This window comes from Eretmochelys imbricata, chromosome 3 (assembly GCF_965152235.1).
Source record: "Eretmochelys imbricata isolate rEreImb1 chromosome 3, rEreImb1.hap1, whole genome shotgun sequence".
Lineage (NCBI taxonomy): Eukaryota > Metazoa > Chordata > Testudines > Cheloniidae > Eretmochelys > Eretmochelys imbricata.
Window position 1 is genome coordinate 159177009 of NC_135574.1, and position 23784 is coordinate 159200792.

Genomic DNA, 23784 nt, shown 5'->3' on the forward strand with positions numbered 1-23784 from the left:
GTTTCACCCCTCAAAGTGATGTAGTTGGGATTTTTTGGGGGGGCGGCAGGTGGGAAAGGGTCTGAAGGAAATGTTGGACACTAGAAAAATGTTAGTCACATGGCCATTTTTGAAACAGTCAAGCAAACCTCACCCGACATTTCCCCTCCACGAACTGCTGTGGGAAAATCAAGCAACCAAAAGACAGAATTTTGTAGACCTTTTGAACCTCTACTGAAATGGAAATCCTGGAGCTACCATCCCACCTTAATATTACCATACCATGTTAGGACCAGAGGAAGAGTTAATGGTGCAAGGTGGAGTTATTTGGTCAAGGAATTCTCTGATAAAAGCCTCTCAGTAAGGAGCTGATTTTAATAATCAATGCTTTAAACTCCAAATGCTAGGGAGATTGTTCCCGCCGAAGACCTGCATAGTATTCACCCTCTCCCTTCAGAGTCTGTCTGGACCACAGTTTGCCAGATGGGGCAGTGTTAAGCAATGCAAGGTGCGCTCTGTCATTCACTGCCACCGTACCCAGAGCCTGAAGATCAAACACCGATCTGGTCAGCTTCGGGGAACAAGAGAGGGTGACTGGAAATTGCATATAGCAATTGCACAGCATTAACCACAGAACCTAAAAATAGATGCAGTGATGCAGAGAAATGTGCTGAAAGCTTGTTATAAATGAGCATCGACTTTTAAGGGCTACATACAACTGAATGTAAATGCATGGCTGAAATTCCCAGTGCTGCTACGCAGAACCAGTAATTTGTTCTCTGTTATGAGCAATGACCTTTTTAAATAGAATTAATGAATTTTGACAGATTTGTTGGCAGTCCCAACAGAAGAGGTCAAGAACTGCATGTGCAGCGTGGAGAGAACTCTCTCCAAAGCAGTGTGGGAGAAAGTTTGTGTTACCACTGCCCATGTTAGACTTGTGTGTGTGTGTGTATATATATACACACACACACACACCTCTACCCTGATATAACGCGGTCCTCGGGAGCCAAAAAATCTTACCGCATTATAGGTGAAACCGCATCATATCGAACTTGCTTTGACCTTGAGCATTTCCATTATTAATAGTCAGCAAATCATTTTTGTTAGAACTAACACGGTGTATGCAGTATCCCCCCCGCTCCTTGTCCCCTCCTTGTCCGCTGAGTACTCCCTCCTAAGACCCCACCCCATCTAAGCACCCCCTGCTCCTTGTCCCCTGACCGCCCCCTCCAGAGACGCCCAACCCCTCAGCCCCCATCCCAGCACCTTTAACACGCCACTCAGAGCAGCGTGTCAGAGCCAGACACGCTGACTCGCGGATCCCCAGAGCAAGCAGCCCCACCCCCCAGAGCGCTGCTTTACTGCATTATATCCGAATTCGTGTTTATATCGGGTTGTGTTATATTGGGGTAGAGGGGGGTGTGTGTGTGTGTATATACATACATACATATATATATATGTATATACACACACAAACATACATATAAAATGATTTAAACTCCAGGGTAGTCCGCCTGTTACCTTTCTCCAGTGTTAAATTCACACGCACTGTGTCTTGAATGTTACCACATTGGACTCTTGACAGGCTTTGGCTGTAGGGAAGACCCTGAGAAAAATGGTATTTTTTCTTAAAATCTTGTCCTTTGTTTCTTCTTCCCACCGCCCTCTCCCTCAGGATGAATTGCAGAGGCTGCTAGAGTTGCTAAAGGAGCAAAATCCCCTGCTTGAGGAGCAGCTGCAGAAGCTCTGCATCGAAATGAATGATTTCATTGTTGCACTGTCTTCGGTGCAGCCCTCTGCCAAGAGAGAAGGCTTTGTCACCGTCCCTGATGTGACATGGGCGGATGTTGGAGCCCTGGAGGACATTCGGGAGGAGCTCACTATGGCAATACTGGTAGGCATGAATGCTGTTTAAAGTCCTGTTAGGGAGTGCCAGGTTAAGATATCTAGCTGGAGTCAAACTTACATAATGTTTTCTTTGGGCGTATACACAGGGTCTTATGTGTACCACAGCAAACTGGTCCTAAATTTTATGACAAGGTCCCAGGATTCTGCAGCACGCTGGTGCAGCAAACTGGAAATTGTGCTGCACTTTCATTTAAAATTATAGCATTCAGAGAGATGTCTAACTAATATAAAAATGAATCATCATAACAATCAAACAGGCTCTGTTTTTTTTCTGAGATTTAATTTATTTTACACTGTCCCCACACTTGTTGAGTTTTTGGTGTGTTGTGAATTTTTGAAGTGATGGATAACTGCATGTGAAGTATCATGGAAGTTTTGGCAGCTGTGTTGGGGTAACTGGGGATTTGGTACCTAGAGGAATGAGAGGCCGTTTAGTGTTTTGGGATAAGCATATCAGTTGGATGCTTCTGTTATGAAAGTACCAGCCATGAAATAGTCATCTTAGCATATGTGCAACTTGCCTCAGGAGGCACGTGACCAGGATTCATGACCGAATTTGGTCTGCTGGTTTCTGACAGGGAGTGCGACGTGAACGCTGATCCATGTCCCCCAGTGAAATAGTTGATGATGATGATATTTAACTATGAAACAAAAAGGTGGCAACACCTGATTGAGGTGAATATAGGAGATTGCACTTCTCTAAGCTATCATTTTAAAATATCTGTAAACTCAAGAGGATACTTGCATTGATTTACACACACACTTTACATTTTCAAATTTTATCTTCACAAAATGGGCTAGGAAAATATTTTACTTTTAAAGGAAAGCCTACATTCTAGAGCATAGTTCTGTGGCAAGGGATAGATTCTACTGCCAATTCCATAGCCACGGTACATGGTGCCCTCTACATGTACCTAGAATGTATTAGTGCATAATTTTGTCCATGGTTCTGTATGTCTTTATTAAGATCCTGATAGCCAATTTTGTAAGGCCTTGTTTCTAGTGTTGTATCTGATGTTTACTGCTGGTAAAATATTCACAATTTTATGAATGAACATATACAACTAACTTTCTCTGGTTGATCTAATTGGTCTTGGTTAATGATGAAACATTTATGGGGACATTTATTTTATGGTTTTGAACTGTTAGAGTGAATTTAGGTCTAAGCCTTTTCTGACAATTTGCTAAACTTCATTTTCTAACTTGTAAAATAATTGTGCATGCATTTCTCACTGCAATTTCCTCTTCCTCAACAGGCCTTTACATAAACTGGGTATTCATGGTGGGCTTAAGTAATAGGTTTTTAATAAAACTGTTTAGAGTCAATGTCTGCACCTAAATTATGCACAACATAGTCATTTGCTTCCAGAAGCCAGTACCTACTCACCTATTTTTCAGCTCCAAATATGCCCATATTTTTGCTTGTTCAGTTTCGGTGCAGAGTTATGCACCTTTTGCTTTGGCTTTAGTTTGCAGTTAGATGAAAATTGAGTAATTTCTGTCACTGATAACTGTTTGGGTTTTTTTTATAGGCACCTGTACGGAATCCAGAGCAATTCAAAGCTCTTGGCCTGACAACTCCAGCTGGTGTTCTACTTGCAGGGCCTCCTGGGTGTGGCAAAACACTTCTGGCAAAGGTAGGAGTTTAGTAATTCACACCCTGCATATGACTACTGGAAGGTGGGAGAGAACCACAATTGGACCAGAGAGTCCTAGAAAAGAAGTAGATCTTTTTGTAAGAATGACCAGTTGGCTTCTAACAGAAAATGACTGGGTCCAGGCCATTGTCAAGGTTCCTTCCCCACTCTGAACTCTAGGGTACAGATGTGGGGACCTGCATGAAAATCCCCTAAGCTTATTTTTTACCAGCTTAGGTTAAAACTTCTCCAAGGTACAAACTGTTTTACCTTTTGCCCATAGACGCTTGGTGGTGGCAGCAATAAAGTCCAACAAACTTATAACCGGGAAAGAGCCCGCTTGGAAACATCTTTCCCCCCCAAAAATCCTCCCCAAACCCTACACCCCCTTTCCTGGGGAAGGCTTGATAAAAACCCTCACCAATTTGCATTGATGAACACAGACCCAAACCCTTGGATCTTAAGAACAATGAAAAAGCAATCAGGTTCTTAAAAGAAGAATTTTAATTGAAGAAAAAGTAAAAGAATCACCTCTGTAAAATCAGGATGGTAAATACCTTACAGGGTAATCAGATTCAAAACATAGAGAATCCCTCTAGGCAAAACCTAAAGTTACAAAAAGACATAAAAACAGGAATATACATTCCATTCAGCACAACTTATTTTATCAGCCATTTAAACAAAACAGAATCTAACGTATATATAGCTAGATTACTTACTAAGTTCTAAGACTCCATTCCTGTTCTGTCCCTGGCAAAAGCATCACACAGACAGAGAGAACCTTTGTTTCTCTCCTCCCCCCCCCCCCCCCCAGCTTTGAAAGTATCTTGTCTCCTCATTGGTCATTTTGGTCAGGTGCCAGCGAGATTATCCTAGCTTCTTAACCCTTTACAGGTGAAAGGGTTTTTCCTCTGGCCTGGAGGGATTTTAAAGGTGTTTACCCTTCCCTTTATATTTATGATGGCCATATAATAGGAGTTGAGCTCCTGCACTTACCCCATCAGGAGTTGGAGTACAAGATTTTCTTTGGAAGTTATTCAGTTTCTTAGTAAAATAATTACGGTTTAACTTGAATGGGGCAAAAACAAGGCAAAGAATTAAATTATAAAAATAAAATAGTAAATAGAGGAAAGAAAATGGTTCATTTATAAGGTGCTCATCACTGTGGAATTTTCCACTGTGGGGGGTGTGATCAGACCTGGTTGGCTGTGCTCTTTTTTTTCTTTACCTTATTCCTTCTATTGCAAATGCTCTTGCGTTCCTGTTGGAGCATTACATTTCTTATGGCCTTCCTCCCTCTCCAGCACCCAAAATTTTCTGACCAGTTGTTGTCTTTGAACATCGAGCACTGTTTATGGACTGAAATTTTTGTGTAGCTCTCATCAGTCAATGAGAACTGTGCAGGCAATGTCTTAAAAATAGAGCTGGGCACAATTTTTCTGACAAAGGTTTTTTGCCAAAAAAAACCTCCATTGGAGTTGGCTGAAATATTTTGTGAACTTGTAATGAATTTCCTAAAGTGTTTCAGCCCCACCAAAAGATCTGAAAAGGTTGAAATAACTTTCTTTTTGAATTTTACTTTAGTTTTATGCTTAAAAAAGGCTAAAAACCTCAGAAACAAAATGTTTTATTTGACCCAAAAATGATTATTTTTCTTTTTCATTTCTCCCAAAAAAAAAAAAAATAAAAACCCTTTTGTTTTGGATGAACCCAAAACTTTGTGTTTGTTTTTAGGGAGTGGGTAAAGGGATAATATATCTCCTAATGAGCTTTGTATATTTTGACAAAGTCTTGACAGGTGATCTCCTTTTCCTTGATGGTCTTCGTAGTTCAGTGGACAGGATAAAAAATAATATCCCAGCTCAGTGTCAGCATCTGGAATCTTGCCAAACCAGTCAAGGAGAGAAAATAAATCGCATTTTTATTTTTACTATGATGATTCCCCAGAGACTTCAGAAAGTCTACTGAGGATAAAGAGTGGGAGCTGAATTATATCTGTCTTGATCTTTTTGTTAGGCTGTAGCAAATGAGTCTGGACTGAACTTCATCTCTGTGAAAGGTCCTGAACTGTTAAATATGGTAAGTTTTTTGCTCATGGCACCTTGGCCTCTGCTGTTCATTGAATTATTAGCTAAAGCCTGGGACAAGTGAGAATCCTAACCGTTACATAGATGATAGTTTGCACAACAAAAATTGCATTGTATAACCTCTTCCTCGTTCTTCTAGCCCTTATGGCAGGCAGGTTGCTCTCTAGAGCAGTGGTCTCCAACTGTTTTACGCACAAGATCGCTTTTTGAATTTAAGTGCAATCCAGGACCTACCCCGCCCTGCTCACTCCATCTCCTCTCCCTTTGTCACTCGCTCTCCCCCACCCTCACTCACTTTCACTGGGAGGGGGTGCGGGCTCCGGGCTGGGGTGAAGGGGTTCAGAGTGTGGGAAGGGGCTCCGGGATGAGCCTGGGGCAGGGGGTTGGGGTGCAGGAGAGGGTGCCAGTTGCAAGCTCTGGGAGGAAATTTGAGTGCAGGAGGGGGCTCCGGACTGGGGCAGAGTGTTTGGGTACAGGAGGGGGTATAGAGTGCTGGCTTTGGGAGGGGGCTCAGGGATGGGGCAAGGGCTCGGGGTGCTGGCTCAGGCCTGGGGGTTGGGATGTGGGAGAAGTGCGGGCTCCTTCCGGGCGGCACTTACCTCGGGTGGCTCCCTGTCAGTGATGCAGCGAGACTAAGACATGCTGTCTGCCTGCCCCGGCCCCACGCTGCTCCTGGAAGCAGCTAGCCCTCCCCTGGGCGCGGGGGGGAAAAGGGAGGCATATGGCTCCAAGCACTGCCCCTCCCTACGGGCATCATCCCCGCAGTTCCCATTGGCCATAGTTCCCTGTTCCCAGCCAATGGGAGCTGCAGGGGTGGTGCTTGCAGGCAGGAGCAGCATGTGGAGACCCCTGCCCCTCCACCCCAGGAGCCCTGCCTTAACCCCACTGCGCCGCTGGACTTTTAGTGGCTGGAGATCACAATCAACTTGTCAGAGGCTCCAGGATCGATCAGTCGATCGCAATCTACTGGTTGGTGACCACTGCTTTAGAAAGAGGAAAGAAGAATTTTAGGTGGCTTAGATCTGTCCCAGTTCAAACAACCTCTCATGGTAAAGAAAATGAGGCCATGGGGGGCCTGGTGAAGTAGCCAGTTACTTGCATCTTTGCCAGTATGTAAGAAAGACTAAGGACAAATTTTCATTCTTAATGGGAGCTGTAGGTCCTCAGCATATCTACAAATCAGGCCACCTACCTAAGCAAACTAACTACTAAACTAACTTGAGGCAATCAAGCTTGAAAATGTTATCAAAACTCATTCCCAATCTACTTTTAATAGAGGTTTAAACATCAGAAAAGATGTCAATGTTCAAGATATGTTGCTTAAATGTCACTGCTTTTTATGATCAACGATTAACACTAGTTTGAAGCTTCAGTCTCTCATATTTCTGAGCACTGGGCTTAGAAACACTTACAGTAATTAAATTTTAATATGTGCTACAGTTGATTCAAAGTGAGAAGCGTGTTGAGCACAATGGCTTCAGCCTTAGTTTTTCAAAGCAGAGTTGGAGGAGTGTAACACTTAACTGCTTATCGGTAGTGGGTGAAGTAAAACTAGAAACAGTGGATTTGATTGATTGTCCTGGGCTTCCTAAAGTCTGCTGAAAGAGATCCCCTTAGGCAGGAAAAGAGAAATCCGCCATAGTGGGGATCCCTGTCTCCTTAAGTGCAAAGAGAAACTGTTTGACTCCTGAACTCTGAGAGTTTTGAAGATAAATGAGTGCCAAGTGTAACAATGGTAAATGAACATGTTTGGAAAAATGAAACATTCCTATTCAGAATTTGAACAAATTTTTTTACAAGTAATGACTGACTGTTTTTGAGTGAACCTCTCACTTCTATTTCAATTGTTCCTTTCTATATTCATACATACAATATGAACTTCAGATGATGCAAATCTGTGGATGACTGTAATAACTAAAATGATGTGACCGGCTGAAGATCCATGAAGGTTCTAGTGAAGAATTTAACTATTAATTCTTAGTCAAAACACCACAGATATAATTTTTTTTTAAAAAAGGGGGGATTCTTGCCTGTTTGGCACTGAAGCTGTGTTGCATGTAACATTTTATCAAATGTGAGCATGTGTAACTGAGAGACATCACAAAGATAAACAGTTCAGATGTAAATTTGTCCCCAATTAAAAAAAAAGATGTGGCAGACTTCAATGGAGTGAACTGGCAACCCTCAAATTATGGGTTAAATTGGGGTTGTCAGGCAACATGTAGATGTCTCACATAGTTTCATTGAGCTTTGTCTTGCTTATTTCAGTATGTTGGCGAAAGTGAGCGTGCTGTACGTCAGGTATTCCAGCGGGCCAGAAATTCAGCCCCTTGTGTTATATTCTTTGATGAAGTTGACGCTTTGTGCCCTCGGAGATCAGACCGTGAGGTGAGTCTGAAAACACCTCCACAAGTAACTTCACTCGGTTTTGGGTTTCAGAGTAGGGAGTGTGTTGTGTAAACTTTCAAATACTGTCTCATTGGCCCCTTCCTCAGAGACCATTCAGTAGAGATGCCACATAAATCTGCTGTCTCCCAGAAACAATAATTCAATTTCAGGGTTGCCCCATAGATTTAAGACAAAGATAAAAACGCAAGCACCAAATATGGAATTGGGTATGATACCTACTCCTGCTGATCTCTGTGCTCATAGGTATATGCAAATCACTCTTGAATTATGGAAAATTCCTCCAATTGAGATATGTTAGTTTGGAAGTCACAATATCTCTTGACAGGTTTCAGAGTAACAGCCGTGTTAGTCTGTATTCGCAAAAAGAAAAGGAGTACTTGTGGCACCTTAGAGATTAACCAATTTATTTGAGCGTGAGCTTTCGTGAGCTACAGCTCACTTCATCGGATGCATACCGTGGAAACTGCAGCAGACTTTATATACACACAGAGAATATGAAACAATACCTCCTCCCACCCCACTGTCCTGCTGGTAATAGCTTATCAAAAGTGATCATCAAGTTGGGCCATTTGCTGCACAAATCCAGGTTCTCTCACCCCCTCACCCCCCTCCAAAAAACACACACACAAACTCACTCTCCTGCTGGTAATAGCTCATCCAAAGTGACCACTCTCCCTACAATGTGCAATGGTAATCAAGGTGGGCCATGTCCAGCACAAATCCAGGCTCTCTCACCCCCCCCCCTTTTTTTTTTCCAGGGACAGACGCACACAGACACACTCTCTCTCTCCCCCCCCCCCCCCCCGCTGGCAATAGCTCATCCAAACTCTCCAAGTTAAACCAGAACGTCTGGGGGAGGGTAGGAAAAAACAAGGGGAAGTAGGCTACCTTGCATAATGAGTTAGCCACTCCCAGTCTCTATTTAAGCCTAAATTAATAGTATTCAATTTGCAAATGAATTCCAATTCAGCAGTTTCTCGCTGGAGTCTGGATTTGAAGTTTTTTTGTTTTAAGATAGCGACCTTCATGTCTGTGATTGCGTGACCAGGGAGATTGAAGTGTTCTCTGACTGGTTTATGAATGTTATAATTCTTGACATCTGATTCGTGTCCATTTATTCTTTTACGTAGAGACTGTCCACTTTGACCAATGTAAATGGCAGAGGGGCATTGCTGGCACATGATGGCATATATCACATTGGTGGATGTGCAGGTGAACGAGCCTCTGATAGTGTGGCTGATGTTATTAGGCCCTGTGATGGTGTCCCCTGAATAGATATGTAGGCACAGTTGGCAACGGGCTTTGTTGCAAGGATAAGTTCCTGGGTTAGTGGTTCTGTTGTGTGGTATGTGGTTGTTGGTGAGTATTTGCTTCAGGTTGCGGGGCTGTCTGTAGGCAAGGACTGGCCTGTCTCCCAAGATTTGTGAGAGTGTTGGGTCATCCTTCAGGATAGGTTGTAGATCCTTAATAATGCGTTGGAGGGGTTTTAGTTGGGGGCTGAAGGTGACGGTTCCTCAGCTCTCGTCCCCTAAAGCCCCTACTCTATTTGCGCTATATTGATGACATCTTCATCATCTGGACCCATGGAAAAGAAGCCCTTGAGGAATTCCACCATGATTTCAACAATTTCCATCTCACCATCAACCTCAGCCTGGTCCAGTCCACACAAGAGATCCACTTCCTGGACACTACAGTGCTAATAAACAATGGTCACATAAACACTACCCTATACCGGAAACCTGCTGACCGCTATTCCTACCTACATGCCTCCAGCTTTCACCCTGACCACACCACACGATCCATCGTCTACAGCCAAGCTCTGTGATACAACCGCATTTGCTCCAACCCCTCAGACAGAGACAAACACCTACAAGATCTCTGTCAAGCTTTCTTACAACTACAATACCCACCTGCGGAAGTAAAGAAACAGATTGATAGAGCCAGAAGAGTTCCCAGAAGTCACCTACTACAGGACAGGCCTAACAAAGAAAATAACAGAACGCCACTAGCCGTCACCTTCAGCCCCCAACTAAAACCCCTCCAACGCATTATTAAGGATCTACAACCTATCCTAAAGGATGACCCAACACTCTCACAAATCTTGGGAGACAGGCCAGTCCTTGCCTACAGACAGCCCCGCAACCTGAAGCAAATACTCACCAACAACCACATACCACACAACAGAACCACTAACCCAGGAACTTATCCTTGCAACAAAGCCCGTTGCCAACTGTGCCCACATATCTATTCAGGGGACACCATCACAGGGCCTAATGACATCAGCCACACTATCAGAGGCTCGTTCACCTGCACATCCACCAATGTGATATATGCCATCATGTGCCAGCAATGCCCCGCTGCCATTTACATTGGTCAAACTGGACAGTCTCTACGTAAAAGAATAAATGGACACAAATCAGATGTCAAGAATTATAACATTCATAAACCAGTCGGAGAACACTTCAATCTCCCTGGTCACGCAATCACAGACATGAAGGTCGCTATCTTACAACAAAAAAACTTCAAATCCAGACTCCAGCGAGAAACTGCTGAATTGGAATTCATTTGCAAATTGGATACTATTAATTTAGACTTAAATAGAGACTGGGAGTGGCTATTTCCCCTTGTTTTTTCCTCCCCCCCCCTACCCCCCAGACGTTCTGGTTTAACTTGGATTTAAACTTGGAGAGTTTGGATGAGCTATTGCCAGCAGGAGAGTGAGTGTGTGTGTCCCTGGGAAAAAAAAAAAGAGCGGGGGGGGTGAGAGAGCCTGGATTTGTGCTGGACATGGCCCACCTTGATTACCATTGCACATTGTAGGGAGAGTGGTCACTTTGGATGAGCTATTACCAGCAGGATAGTGAGTTTGTGTGTGTGTTTTTTTGGAGGGGGGTGAGGGGGTGAGAGAACCTGGATTTGTGCAGGAAATGGCCCAACTTGATTATCATGCACATTGTGTAGAGAGTTGTCACTTTGGATGGGCTATTACCAGCAGGAGAGTGAATTTGTGTGTGGGGGAGTGGAGGGTGAGAAAACCTGGATTTGTGCTGGAAATGGCCCAACTTGATGATCACTTTAGATAAGCTATTACCAGCAGGAGAGTGGGGTGGGAGGAGGTATTGTTTCATATTCTCTGTGTGTATATAAAGTCTGCTGCAGTTTCCACGGTATGCATCCGATGAAGTGAGCTGTAGCTCACGAAAGCTCATGCTCAAATAAATTGGTTAGTCTCTAAGGTGCCACAAGTACTCCTTTTCTTTTTACAATATCTCTTGTCACTGGAAAGCCATAATGGAAAATAGTTTGCAGTTTAGTGTCGTAACTGCAAAATCGGGCCAAATCCTGAACCCTGTTTGCAGTAATGATGGGAACAGAAGCTCCTTTTTGTCATGTATGCTGAGTCTGTGCTGGCCCAACCAATAAAGGAATTGTTTTATGGCAGGAGCAGAGTGGTGTATATATGGCCTTCATAGCTGCTTCACCAGAGGAACCCATCTATCTTGATTGCCTTGTGGAAGAGAAACTTGAGCATTGTCCACATGTGGAATTAGCTCCTATTCAAGTCATCAGTGTAGCTGCACCAGCACAAATTCCCATGCGTACAAGGAAAGCAGCAATTTGCATTGGTGGAGTTGATGCCTGCTTGAAATCAGAGTTCCACCAGTGCAAATCGCAGCTTTCCTCATATAAGCTAGGGATTTGGGCTACAGCAGCTACACCAATGGCTGAAATTAGGCTAATTTTAAGTGTAGAGCACAACTTTGTTTGGATGAGTACAGACATGTTGCTATATAGATGTTCAAAGATGTAGCCCATTTGAAGTTTTCTACAGCTACCTGGAGCTTTCATGCCCTCTGTGTAGCCATGGAGTCACTGTGTCTGTGCATTGTCATCGGTGGGTTGGGCAGAGTGCAACTCCTTCCTATGGGTAGGAAGGAGGGAGTTAGAGCAGCTTGCCTCTAAGTACCCTGTTCCTACCCCATCTTCAGAAAGTGCAGAGATTTATATTGTTGCAAAGCACAGCTAGGCTGACGAGTCCCTGCCAGGCCTGCGCTGTGAACTCTATAGGACTTGGATTTGGGGCCCAAATCAATATAAACGCTATGGGCTGGTTCATTTTGTTACTCCAGTTTTTACATTGGTGTAGCTTCAGTGAAATTACATCAGCATAAAACTGGAGTAATGCAGTAGTGAATCAGACCCTAGTTATGTATAGTTCCTCAACATAATTTTAAGAACTCCCTGTCCTACGGTTATCGAGCTCAAGGAAACTGGTGCTGTTTTGCCTACTATGCTCCAGTATCAGAGCTATAATTCTTGTGGTGCGTAGTTGGGATTCCTATCATCTTAGGTGTTTCCATTTGCTTTTTATAATAATGTGTGTGTTTCTACCATTGATTGGATTATCTGTCAAATCTAGACAGGTTGATGGTTTTGTATATTTAATTTCTGAATAAAATTATAAATCTTAAAACAACCAACTAGACATCTGCAGAATCACCAAACAACCTCCTCTTGTAATTGAGCCCTTGTTCCCTACCCCCCATACCTCTCCACCTATTCTTCCTTGTCATGTCTACTTACATTTGTGTGCTAATAGAGGCATATTTCTAGCCATTGCTCTTAGCCTAACTTTCATGAAAAGCAAAGTTCAATAGGATTCCACTTTTTTAAGAGAGGCTTATAAGTCTACATCTGCTAATAGAATCCCTGTCCAAGATCTTGTAATTTTAAAGCATGTGTTGAGTAGTATACAATAGAGTTTAGAACAGTAGTAGCTATAATGGGGATGTTAGTACAGTAGGACCTCAGAGTTATGAACACCTCGGGAATGGAGGTTGTTGATAACTGTGAACAAAACGTTATGGTGATTCTCTCAAAAGTTTACTACTGAACATTGACTTAATACAGCTTTGAAAGTTTACTATACAGAAGAAAAATGCTGCTTTCTTATTTTTTTAGTAGTTTGTTTAACACAGTACTGTACTATGTTTGCTGCCTTTTTTGGGAGGGTGTCACTGCTGCTGTCCGATTGTGTATGTGTCATTCCAAATGAGATGTGTGGTTGACTAGTCAGTTTGTAACTCAGGTGTTCCTAACTCTGAGGTTCTACTGTATTTAATTATGAGTTGAGTTGAGCTGGTCAAAATGTATTTGGTTTAGAAGTTTAATTGGGCAGGGCTTTCAAAGCCTATGTATATGTGGTTTTTATTGTCTATACTTAAGCAAGACAAACAGAATGGCGGGTGGTTCAAGTGGCGAGTGCTTCACAGGATAGCATAGTCCTAATTTTTTTTTATTTAATGAGGAAGAGGCGGCTTGTCACCTCTTACATAGGAGATGTGTGCCAGGTGCAAAGGTGGCGTGACACATGAAATTGGGTTGGTGGTGAGCAAAGGAGATGAGGGAAGTGGTCAGGAATGAATCTTGATCAAAGTGCTGCGAGAGAAGCATAATCTTGGAGTGGTATTTTGGAAGACTAATAAGTACTTTTTTCTGTATTTAAATGATTCACTTGCTTGCTTTCTCAATTTTGCTGGAACCACATTATTGTTTTCAGGCAGGTGCCAGTGTCCGTGTGGTAAACCAGTTGCTAACAGAGATGGATGGTCTGGAAAATCGTCAGCAGGTTTTCATTATGGCTGCTACCAACAGGCCAGGTGAGAAACAAAAAACAAACAAACATGCTTGCTTTTTTTTTTCCACAAAGGGACTCTCGGGTTTAAAAGAATATATTTTAAAAACAAGTACTTTTTATTTGTGTTTCTAACACCACCTTAACTTACTGCAACTGAAACTACTTTCACTATTTAACTCTTCACCATTTATGTTTACTACTTATGTTTCTCTCTGCTTGAACGATGAAGAGTCATTTTCTGGTTCTCATTTACTAACAAAATGATGCAAGGTTTGGGTTGCAAACACTGCAGGAGATGTGAACTCAAACACTATTTCATAGAGAAGTCAAGAAAACATTTCTACATGAAGGTTGTTTTAAAACCTTAATTTATATAATCTTCTTTAAGGCTTAATTGACTGTGACACTTAAAGCAGGTGTGTTGTCTTGCTTGTATTTTTTGTTTGCATTCTTTAATATTCAGATGAGGTCAGGTGACTTTCAACTAACCTTTTTGTGTACATAAAAGCACAGTGGTTGTTCAGAGTAAGACCCTGGCATAGATCAAGTTTCATGCAGATAGAGGTCTATTCCAAGTTGTCACAAATAACAGGATGTGAAATGAAGTTAACTTGTTCAGATATAAAGCTGTCTCAGTTGGTTCCTGAATCAGAGCTTATTGAGGTCAATGGAAAAATTGCCATTGACTTCAGTGGGCTTTGAATTAGGTCCTTGGAATTTAGAAAATAAGATTAGAAATAGTGCACACAGTGCATGCTCCTTTCTGCTTATATTGTTTACAACTCATCTGTGTAGTTTAGGTTTATGGCTTTGTATATATTATACCAGATTTTCCATATATCATCTCCTCGCTCCACTCCAGAACCTTCCTTCTCTCCCCTCTTCACCCCTCCCCTCCGCCCGAAAAAAAAATTATTCTCAAGAACCCTAGCATGCTCTATTTTTTCAGTTGCCTTCCTCTCATCCTGGACATGTTTCTGTTTCTGACCACTCTGTCCCCATTGTTTGTTGACTCCTGAAATCTTGGGGTATGTCTACATGGCAAGCAGAAACCTATGGTAGCAAGTCTTAGAGCTCAGGTCTACAGATTTGGGCTCGTGCTGCAGTGTTTAAAAATAGCTGTGTAGACGTTTGGGTTGAACCCTCAGGCTCTGAAGCCTAGTGCCCTAGGCTCAGCTCAAGCCCAAACATTGACACAGCTATTTTTAGTACCACAGTGCAAGCTCGAATCTGTAGACGCGAGCTCTGAGACTTGCTGCCATGGGTTTCTTCTTGCTGTGTAGATGTACCCTGGGTGATTGTCATATATGCTAGCAACAGCTTCTCCACTTAATACACACAAAACTGTCTTTTTTTTTTTTTTTTGTTTCAACATGACACTTCTTAAAACTCACTCATTACATTATTTGTATAATAGAATCGCTTATCGACCAAACTGAGGCCAGGGTCTCATTCTGCTAGGGATTGTACAATCAGAGTAAGAGGCATTCCTTGTCCTGAAGAATTTTCAGTCTCAATGGACAAGGCAAAGAGTGGGTACAAAGAGAGAGAACTTAGAATGAACAATATGAAGGTCTGCAAATGCTGTGTGTGTTCTGCAGTTCTTTCGGTGTTTGTGGTTTTTAATTTGAGTGGGGTTTTGTTACGAAGGAATTAGATAAATAGAGACAAAGGAAGGGAGAGGGAACATTGAAGAGATGGGGATAAGGTACCTGGGGAGAAGGCGACCAGGCAAGGCATAATGAGTAAAGCTGAAGTAAAGAGACAGGGAGGGTGGGAAATGGAGTGAAATCCAGTCAAGGTAGGCAAAAGAATGTCCAGAATAAAACCTGAAAAAAGCAGTCTGGTCTCATCGGTGCCCTAGGATCCCTTCTGCAACTGCTTGTCTCTGCTCCTTCCAGCTGAGTTTCTGGTATCTCTTCTCTGAACTCATGGCTGGGTGGAGGGATGGGGCAGCACAGGCCCTGGTGTATCCCCAAAGGGAGGCTCTCCCATGCATGATTCTGGGTCTGAGAGTGCTTGAAGGAGGGGTAATTCCAGAGGGGTCTCACAGCCATACAAAAAGGGGTCGGGGCAGCTATCTCTTGAAACTACATGTCTGCTCCAGTTACAGTTGTAATCCCCACTTGGCACTATGTTTTATTATGCTGTTGAAAACTTTTGAGCAAGTACTTCTTATTAGACAATGGGGGCATTCCACCACACCATCACACCTTATATCTATCAATTGAACTTCCTGTAACTGTCAAAGCACACTTTAAATTTTCGGTTTTTTGTTTGGTAAATTGTCAAATGTCCAGACTTAAAGAACAGGCATATCATCTGCCTGTGCCCCTACAATGTTAATCCCGCCAAACAGAGAACCTCTTACTTGGTATAGGTTCAGCTCAGTACCACATACCTTTAGCACTAGATAAACAATATTGGAAATCTGTTGTTTGAAATGAAATATGCAATCTGGATCCAAAAGGGCTTTCTCACTCACTATGAACAGTCTCCCTCCGAATGTGAATTGTGGGGTGAAGGTATTTTGGCAGTGTACATGCTGCTGTTCTGAAGAGCACAGGTTTGCATTTCTTCCTGCTGAAGAGTACAAATACTTCTACAGTTCTGCTTTAATGGCTTCTTTCAGGTCATATTCATGTTCCCCATAGGGTTGGCTGCCTTCACTACTCCTTTGTCTAACTGAAGTGATTTATCAGCTGTTACCTGCATGCAGTGCATCCACTGGGCACCAAGGCAGGTTCCGTACTTGGAATCTGCTCCTGGAAACAATCAGTACTTCCTGAGTATAGCTAATGAACTCCAAGCAAAGGCTATTAGAAAAGTGCACTCTATGACTGGTACATTATTTGCAGTTACAAAAGGGAACTTATGACTTGGGGGCACATAGTAACTTTTTTTCCCTAGCACCATCTCTCTAGGAGACTGTTTAAATTACATAGAGGCTGTTACCTCATTGTGCCCATTGACGACAATGGGAGATCTTGAGCACTGGATCAGGCCTTTAATTCCCTTACAATGCATACATAGAGCACTGAATAAAGAATGCTGCAGGATGTAATTTCACAGTGTAAAATACTCAGTTTATGTATGATCACTTAAAGATAATGACCAGCTAATATTTTGGATGCAGAAAGAAACACATGCATGAAGATGTTAGACTTCTTGGATGTGTTACAGCTGGGAAAAAAATAGGATTAATAGATGAAGACATCTTGGCAGAATTTACAAATCTATTATTGTATGTACAGAACCTTGAAATGAGCTTTCTGTGCCCAAAGCAAGTATTTAATAATGAGTTTTTAGGAAAATTGAGACCTCTAGCTCATCAGGCTTCATGATGAATGTATTACATGGCATAAAACCCATTTATTTAAAGTGTATTTGGTGAAAAGATCTGGAATTCATGTGAGAAATGAACCAAACAAAGAAAATGAGCTATCATAGTTACTTAGGATGTGATCCTTAAACTGATGCAGTTCAAAATGTTTAATAGATTATTCTGACTCTTGTGGAATTGAGAGAAGCTCTGTTGGAATTGCTCAGAGAAAAACAGACAACTGTGAATACACAATTTGAAGTTGTTCAAGAATCCAAAAATTCTAGCTTACTATCCTAATGGTAGAAAGATCACACAATTTTTTTTCTGGTCTCTTCAGTTCTATGTATCATGGCAGACTATCACGCCTCCAGTATAGTTATGGACAAATGGTTGCTACTTAGGCCTTGTGCACATACAGTTTGTTCTGCTTTAACTATTCTGGTATAGTTAAAACAGTGCAACACCTTCTCCCCTCGTGTGGATGCAGTTTGCTGGTATAAAGGTTCTTTATCTTGGTATAGTTCCTCCCATATGCAAAAGGGAATAAGCTATGCAGATACAGATTACCTTTATACTCGTATAAATGCAACCACACTAGGGATTGTACCAGTATAACTATTGTTTGGGGGGAAAATGACACCCCTAACTGAAATAGTTATACTGGTACAAAATCTGTGTGTAGAGCAGGCCTTAGTTTAATAGTATCAGTATTGCCCAGACATAAAAGTAAGACTGTAACTTCCTTTAATACTGTAGAGCTGTTGGTAATGGAGACACATACTGAACTTTTGTAAAAACTTTTAAAATATAAAGCCCTTAGGAACTATCTGATTCCTACTTTACGTAGACAGAAGGATTTATTCTTCACCAGTCCTGTGAAATCTGTAATGATGATGGCGTCACATGCTAAGGGTTCTGAAACAGGACTTCCAACTTCCCCTTAAATACAGGATGTTTCTGAAGTTCTTGTTGCACATACCAAATGACCTTGATGAACTCTCTTAATCTTTCTCATTACTGCCATAATAGCAGAGATTTGATACCCTAAACTTAATTGTATCTCTTTCCTTTTGTATGTGGAACCAAAGTCAAACTGTCTAGTTAACCTAAAGAGAATTAAGCCTTAGCGCTCCCAGAATTTCAAGAAATTCAGAGAATGCAAAAGAGGCAGAGTGCTATCTCAGGTAAAGGTCTTTAAAGCTCAGATGGGGTCAAATAAGTGTACTGTGTTTTCACTCCACTACCTTCCCAGAATCTGGGATCAAAGACGTCGGTCATGTCTGTACTACAAAGTTTGGTTGACAAAAGGTACAGCCCCTGAAGTTTGTGTATTGCTCTGGCGCATGTACACTTGGCTGCTTGTGTCAGCACGGCACATACTCACTAAGAGTGCTTGCGTTTAATGTAAAGTGTGGCACGCCTTGGGTAGGTTCCTCACTGTGCCCAGCACTACCATCCAGTGCGATCCCTTTTGGGACATTTTTGCAATGCTTTGTGGCACAGTAGCAAGTGGCCCAGGGATTTGTGGGAGATAAGGTCAAGTTCCCACCATGCCACTTTCTACATCCCATCATACTTTTCACATCCCCGAATTTTTGCTCCATTTTTAAAAAAAACTTTCTCATAGTCCACACGGCACTTGTCGGTATCCACCATCTCTCTGACAGAAGCATGGAGCCTGCAGACCTCAGCACAATTCTCTTGTCTGTTGCTAATACAGGATGCACAATTCTCTAGTATTTGTGCAGCTTGAGGGTGTATTGCTGCAGTTGGGGTTGTGGTGAGCATGATGCAGAGGTGTTTGAGCACAACTGGATGCTGATGGACACTAAACAAAATGCTAGGTTGCTGATGGCGTTCACAAAGCAGCTCCACGTGGCAAAGTGCCATTTCTGGACCCAATAAATGAGCACTGATTGGTGGTTTGGATAATAATGCAGGTTTGGAACAGCAAGCAGTGGCTGCAGAACATTCGGATGCAAAAGGCCACATTTCTGGGGCTGGGTGCCAAGTTGCCTCAGCCCTCTGGTGCAGGGACACCAAAATGAGCAGCGTTGAAAGTGGAGAAGCAATTGGCAATCACGCTCTGGAAATTTGCAACACTAAATTGCTGTCAGTCACTGGGCAATCATTTTGGAGTTGGGAAATCTACAGTGGGGCCATTGTGACCCAAGTGTGTAAGGCTGTAAAATGTCTCCTGCTACACAGGACTGTGATTCTCAGTCATTACTGTTACTCTTCTTGGAGGTACCCAGGGTTATGAGGCACTTCGCGACCACCTGCCCTTAGCATGAGGAAGCCTTGTGCTTGTCATGCGTTAGCCCCCTGACTCCACCGGCCTCGGGCAACACAAGCATCCCCCCCGCCCCCCCCGCCTCCACTGTTCCTCTGCATGTTAGCAATTGGATGCTCCAATCTCTGAGCATAGCCCTAGAGTATCCTTCTCCTATTCCACTGGACACTTAGATTTGAGAAGTAGCAAGTCAGAATATTGGAAACAAATGGTAACATGTAAAATAAAATCATAACACTCATTCTAAAGCCTAGATCATTACCAAGATACTCTCCTGTTTACTGAAGTTTAGCTCACCCAAAATCTTTGCAGCATTTTCCAGACAAAACATGCTGACAGTTTTGTCTCTTCGGTAAAAGATCTCAGGCATCTCTTGGTACCCTTAGATACATCAGGAGAGTTCTTTGTTCTTTTTCATAAATAGGACACCCTTGTTTTTGTTTTGTTTTTGTTCTTCCCCATGGTCTCCCTCTCTTGTTGACCTTGCAATCTTTTAATTAGCATCTTGCGCCATATGCAGATAGTCTTATGTTTTGTGACCAGACAGGGAGATAAGTGTGTGCAACTTCCTGCTTGAAAGGAACTTGCTTAATACATCGCTGCTTGGTTACCTGCCTTAAGTTCAAGACTTTGAGAACATAGTTTCCAGAATAGGTACATAACTCCTTACATATTATTCATATACACATTTTGAAATGATTGACTTATCAGTGGGCTACTGGCTTTTGGTAGAGACTTTACATGTCACCCTTTGGTAAACTATTGTACATATGCTTGATCCAGGGGACTCTGTAAAACTCTGTGCATCTCCTGTGCCCTCTTCCATTTGGTCACATGCTGTCTACTAAACTTTGTGGTGTAGCCCAGGCCTTAGTTTACAAGAACGTCAAGAATCATTGCTATAAGTAGGGTTTGAATTGTTCCAAAATTCTGTAGAAACCATTGTGGATTTTGGTCTGCAATAATTAGTAACCTGTCTCATTCTATTGAGTATATTAAATTTATCCACAAACCTTGTTGACTCTTGTCCTAGCTCTTTAGGTAGCTCTGTCACGTAGTTATGTTCTCTGTTGTGTAAGTGCATTTTGTAATTTGCGTGGCGTGAGATACTTATGGAAAAGGGTTGGATGTTATCCAAAATGATTAAACAAATGCTGAGCACCACCTTAGGGGGTGTGTTTGAACACTGAGTAAATTTTTCTTTCCCCATTACAGAAGTGTAATCATTCAGGTTCTCAGGATCATTGAAGGGCCAGTGACTGAAAAAAGGGGTAAGAGGAAGTATAGACTAGTAGTTAAAGCAAGTGGGTGGGCATTAGAGCAGAGTGTTTTACTAGACTTTGTCACTAACTTATTGTGTATCCTTGGACAAGTCACTTAACCTCCTGTTTTGTAAAATGGGAATCATACTTACCATATAGGGGACTTGTGAGGCTTAATTTAATATTTGTAAAGCACTTTGAGATCTTCAGATGGAAAGTAGAATAAAAGTGCATAATGTGGACTGTTTGATACCATTGCACTGAAAGCAATTCTTAGCTATTGGAACGACTTCTTGTCATCTGTTCTTAATTTGGCATAACTTTCCCCATAACACATACACGTAGCAGCTGGAAAGTGTATTTGTGCCAGAAGAGGCTAATGTTGACAGCACTGTGCTTAGAAGAATAACGGGAAAAAATGCAGGACTGGGCACCAATCTTGGCTAACCCTTCTCTTGCCTGATGAAGAGTCTACAGTACATCACTCTTCAGTCTGTGTCCTTCCACCATTATACCTGCAGTAGCTAACACCACTGGAGGTGTGTCTGTGTGCCATGGCTATGGATGTACTTCCTGTCCTTTTTCCTGACTGTGATAGCTAGCTACAGTAATACCTGACTATGATGTCATCCAATAAATTTCCTTAGTCTGTGATTTTAAAGAAACCAGGGTTCTTCAGCAATAGGGATAAATTGCCTGTGCCGCCTTACCCACCACATCTACATCTAGCAGCAGATTTCTCCAACTCCTCAGTTCACAAGAGGTGAATTTATGGCCATTAACCACTTGGGGACATCTGAATGCACAGTCTGTGTATTAAAATGGATGCTTGACTGCTGTATCTTGGAGAAACGCTGGTTTGTTGATGGTATTGCTAGAAGAAAAAGGTGGTCAGCACATCTTTGACCTGTTTATTTCCTTTTATATCACAGTTTTCTCTCAGAGGTGAAGGGTATTTAAGACACCGAATGTAACTGTAACCTTTGCACAAAACAGAGTACAGTTCTAAATCCAGGATTATTAGTAGTAATAGTAAATTATGGTAGCATGCAAATGCCTCAGTCTCCTTTGGGGCTCCACTGTGATAAGCACTGTACAAACACAGAAAAGAGAGTCTACCCCCTGAAGAGCTTATATCCTGCTGGATTCCCTTCTTTTTTGCATCTCTTTAGGCTGGTATGAACCTGTCTTGCACCTCTCATAATTTTTCACACCTCTGAATTTTTGTTAGTGCATATATGAACTATAAGGGTATTAGGATCTTTGTCTGGATTAATTGATCGTTTCCAGGCTTTTTAATATTAGGTTTTCTTAATTGTAACATTAGTATGTAGTTTGTAATAGCTGTGTTTCCTTGCATCCTTTCTCAACCTTCCTACCTGCCTGCAAAGAAATTTATATTTTTAATAAATACCTTTAGACTTTAATAATCTTGTATCGCAAAGTGGCCCCCATTACTTGGGTGTTTGAGCACCTAACAGTCTGTATTGTATTTATCCTCAAACACTTCTGTTAGGTATGGCAGTGCTATTATCCTCATTGTACAGCTGGGAAATGAAGGCAAAGAGAGAGGCTAAGTGACTTGGCCGTGGTCACACAGGAAGTGTGTGGTGGAGCTGAGTCTATCCCAAACCTGAGACTAGAGTCCTAACTATTGGACCATCTTTCCACTCTTACTACAATAGGATTTTAGTATTTATGGACTCCTGCTGTGATTGAAGACTACATATATGCCGGTGGTGCTTAAAAGCTCCCATAGATTCCAGCAGTACTTAAAAACAGTGAATGGGCTCTTGCGAACATTTGACTTCATGAAGGATTCCAGTTTCTCTCATCTCAGTGTTCATTTCTCTCCCAAGACCAAACAAAATCTGGAGTCCCTGGTCTGCACTGCCTCTCAGGAGACCAAGGTCATGTGCTGCTTTGTGGCTCCATCTCATATTTTGATATGTTCAAAGAACATATCCTCTCCTCTATTACCTTCCAGAAAAGTAAGATCCTATAGCAATGCAAATGAACAATAAAAAGGAGGATTGTTTATAAGTGTTTTCACCTGCATAAAGAAAAGGAGTACTTGTGGCACCTTAGAGACTAACCAATTTATTTGAGCATGAGCTTTCGTGAGCTACAGCTCACTTCATCAGATGCATACCGTGGAAACTGCAGCAGACTTTATATATACACAGAGAATATGAAACAATACCTCCTCCCACCCCACTGTCCTGCTGGTAATAGCTTATCTAAAGTAATCTTCAGGTTAGGCCATTTCCAGCACAAATCCAGGTTTTCTCACCCTCCACCCCAGAAAACCTGGATTTGTGCTGGAAATGGCCTAACCTGAAGATTACTTTAGATAAGCTATTACCAGCAGGACAGTGGGGTGGGAGGAGGTATTGTTTCATATTCTCTGTGTATATATAAAGTCTGCTGCAGTTTCCACGGTATGCATCTGATGAAGTGAGCTGTAGCTCACGAAAGCTCATGCTCAAATAAATTGGTTAGTCTCTAAGGTGCCACAAGTACTCCTTTTCTTTTTGCGAATACAGACTAACACGGCTGTTACTCTGAAACCGTTCACCTGCATAGCTATACTTTGCCAAGATGAACATTGATTTTTAATTTACCTTTTTATATTACTTTAAACATTTTTGGCTATAGTTGATTTGGTGAGAATTTTTGCCTTATCCCCAAGAGAACAAGCTGAAAATATTTTTTCCTTTTGTGAATTCATGTGGAACTCCTTGTTCAGCTATGTCAGCACCCTCCAACCATTCAGTCTTTCTTTTTTTTTTTTTTAACCTGATTGGTATTAGGTACCACTGAAATGGTATCTTAAAGACACACTTCTCGTATTGCATCTAATTTCAGGATTATATTTTGTCTTCCCCTCCGCAGACATAATTGACCCAGCTATCCTACGCCCTGGCAGACTGGATAAAACACTCTATGTGGGTTTGCCACTACCTGTGGATCGACTTGCTATTTTAAAGACCATTACCAAAGTGAGTATTTGGAAAGAGATCTATACTATGAGAGGTCATTCTTCTTCAAGTGACTGGTTGTGTGTACTGCACAGTAGGTGTGCATGCTCGCCACATACACTGGTGCCGGAAGATTTTCCCCTAGCAGTACCCGAATGGGGAGCACGACTGCGCCCCCTGGAGTGGCTCCTCCATGGCACAGTATAAGGGGAGCCGCATGCTCCCCCCACTTTCAGTTTCTTCTTGCCGCCAGCGAAGGTGC

General features: G+C 42.2%; 1 protein-coding gene across 2 annotated transcripts in view; it reads left to right on the forward strand.

Moving 5' to 3' along the window:
• The window catches only part of NVL (nuclear VCP like), a 74036-nt gene that overhangs the window by 20652 nt on the left and 29600 nt on the right, over window positions 1-23784 (forward strand). The window contains exons 14-19 of one of the 2 annotated variants that reach the window (XM_077813698.1): window positions 1658-1876; window positions 3423-3527; window positions 5544-5606; window positions 7883-8002; window positions 13584-13683; window positions 23437-23543. In XM_077813698.1, coding sequence (XP_077669824.1) covers window positions 1658-1876; window positions 3423-3527; window positions 5544-5606; window positions 7883-8002; window positions 13584-13683; window positions 23437-23543 — 714 coding nt within the window. The remainder of the gene's footprint in view (window positions 1-1657; window positions 1877-3422; window positions 3528-5543; window positions 5607-7882; window positions 8003-13583; window positions 13684-23436; window positions 23544-23784) is intronic. The other variant, XM_077813699.1, reaches the window with a different exon arrangement.